Source organism: Priapulus caudatus, unplaced genomic scaffold (genome assembly GCF_000485595.1).
Source record: "Priapulus caudatus unplaced genomic scaffold, Priapulus_caudatus-5.0.1 Scaffold221, whole genome shotgun sequence".
In the NCBI taxonomy this organism is placed as follows: Eukaryota; Metazoa; Priapulida; class Priapulimorpha; order Priapulimorphida; family Priapulidae; genus Priapulus; species Priapulus caudatus.
In genome coordinates this window covers 465,760-467,189 of record NW_014577282.1, presented here as the reverse complement: position 1 = coordinate 467,189, position 1,430 = coordinate 465,760, and the positions used below count along the sequence as shown (strand labels likewise).

At 39.4% G+C, this 1,430-nt stretch overlaps 1 protein-coding gene across 1 annotated transcript in view; it reads left to right on the top strand.

Annotated features, from left to right (window-relative positions):
- LOC106807538 (UDP-glucose 6-dehydrogenase-like) overlaps positions 1–1,430 on the top strand; it is an 11,961-nt gene continuing 10,531 nt past the window's right edge. Inside the window, exons 1-2 of the mRNA XM_014809906.1 lie at positions 1–181; positions 498–664. Of these exons, the coding sequence (XP_014665392.1) occupies positions 2–181; positions 498–664 (347 nt within the window). The 5' untranslated portion in view covers position 1. The remainder of the gene's footprint in view (positions 182–497; positions 665–1,430) is intronic.

Below are 1,430 nucleotides of genomic sequence, written 5' to 3'. Positions count from 1 at the left end.
GATGATGCATGACACCGTGAAGAAGGATATTAAGAAGATATGCTGCATCGGCGCGGGATATGTCGGCGGGCCGACATGCAGCGTGATTGCGCACAAATGCCCCGACATCACCGTCACTGTTGTTGACCTGAGTCAGCAGAGAATCGACCAGTGGAACTCTGACAAACTTCCCATATTCGAGGTATGGCCGCCTGTCGGTTGTTTGTAAATCTCTTGTACGTACCATTCCGGATGCAAGTGAATGCGTGCGAGTGAAAGAGAGTGTGTGGCATAGACTCTTTCAGTAGCAATCGGTCACGTTTAGCGCTGTGTTTGTGACTGCATCTCTGAGCAGTCTGGAAAATGTAGTTGCATAGTATCGACTATGAACCCTAGATGCAAAGATGTTATTTCTGATTATGTGAAGCAAAATTCTCATAACCTGAACTTTAGCAGAAACAGCTTGAACAGGTGTCTTGTGCTGTTATTGAGTAAAGAAGGCACTATTTTTTTTGTAGGTGATTCCTGCAACGCTGGTAAAAAATATTGTTGTCATAGCTTACACAACGAAGCTCAATCAAAGGTTCCAGCTGCCACATAGGAGGGGCAACTATAATAGCAAGGGTGAATCAAAACGAACTTTGTTTTTGTTCACCCTTGATAATATTAGGTTGAAAGGGGTTGAGTAAACTGTGAAAAACTTTTTCTAAATTCTATGCACATGGTTTTCCTCTACCATCAATTCACATCTTTCTAGTGTTTATGTAATGCAGTCTGGTTTCTTTTCACTCTTGTCCAGGAACAGCTGTCTCTTGGCTATTTCTCACAGCGATTCTTAGACTGCTGCAGACAGTTCGAGCGGAGAAAATGCCACAGTTTAATTAAAGTATAAATAGTGGTCAGTGGAAACGTTGTGAAGACATGTACTAAACCTATATGAGTTTTGATGTTTGACTTTCAATATTTATTTAATCATAGATATATATACAACATATATACAAGATATACAAGATATATACAACAATATATATGTTGTATATATCTATGATTTTATTAAACTCGTATCTCTTACTAATCTCAAGAGATGAATGCAGCCTACTGCATGATCATGTTCAGCATACACGTTATCACAAGTAATCAGGGAACGTTGCTATGGAAGGCCATTACCGCCAAAACCTACCTATTTTAATCGTGCTTAAAATGTATTTTAAGCACGATTGAATTCCAGCCAATCAGAACAGTGGTTTTTAATCGCGCTTAAAATCGATTTTAAGCGCGATTAAAAACCACTTCTGATTGGCTGGAATTCAATCACGCTTAAAATAGATTTTAAGCGCGATTAAAATAGGTAGGTTTTTGTGCATGTGCAGTGCTCGAAATAAGAAAAAAAATGTGGTTGTCCTGCGGACAACCCAGGCATCAAATCAGGTTGTCCGCAACAATTTCTGGTT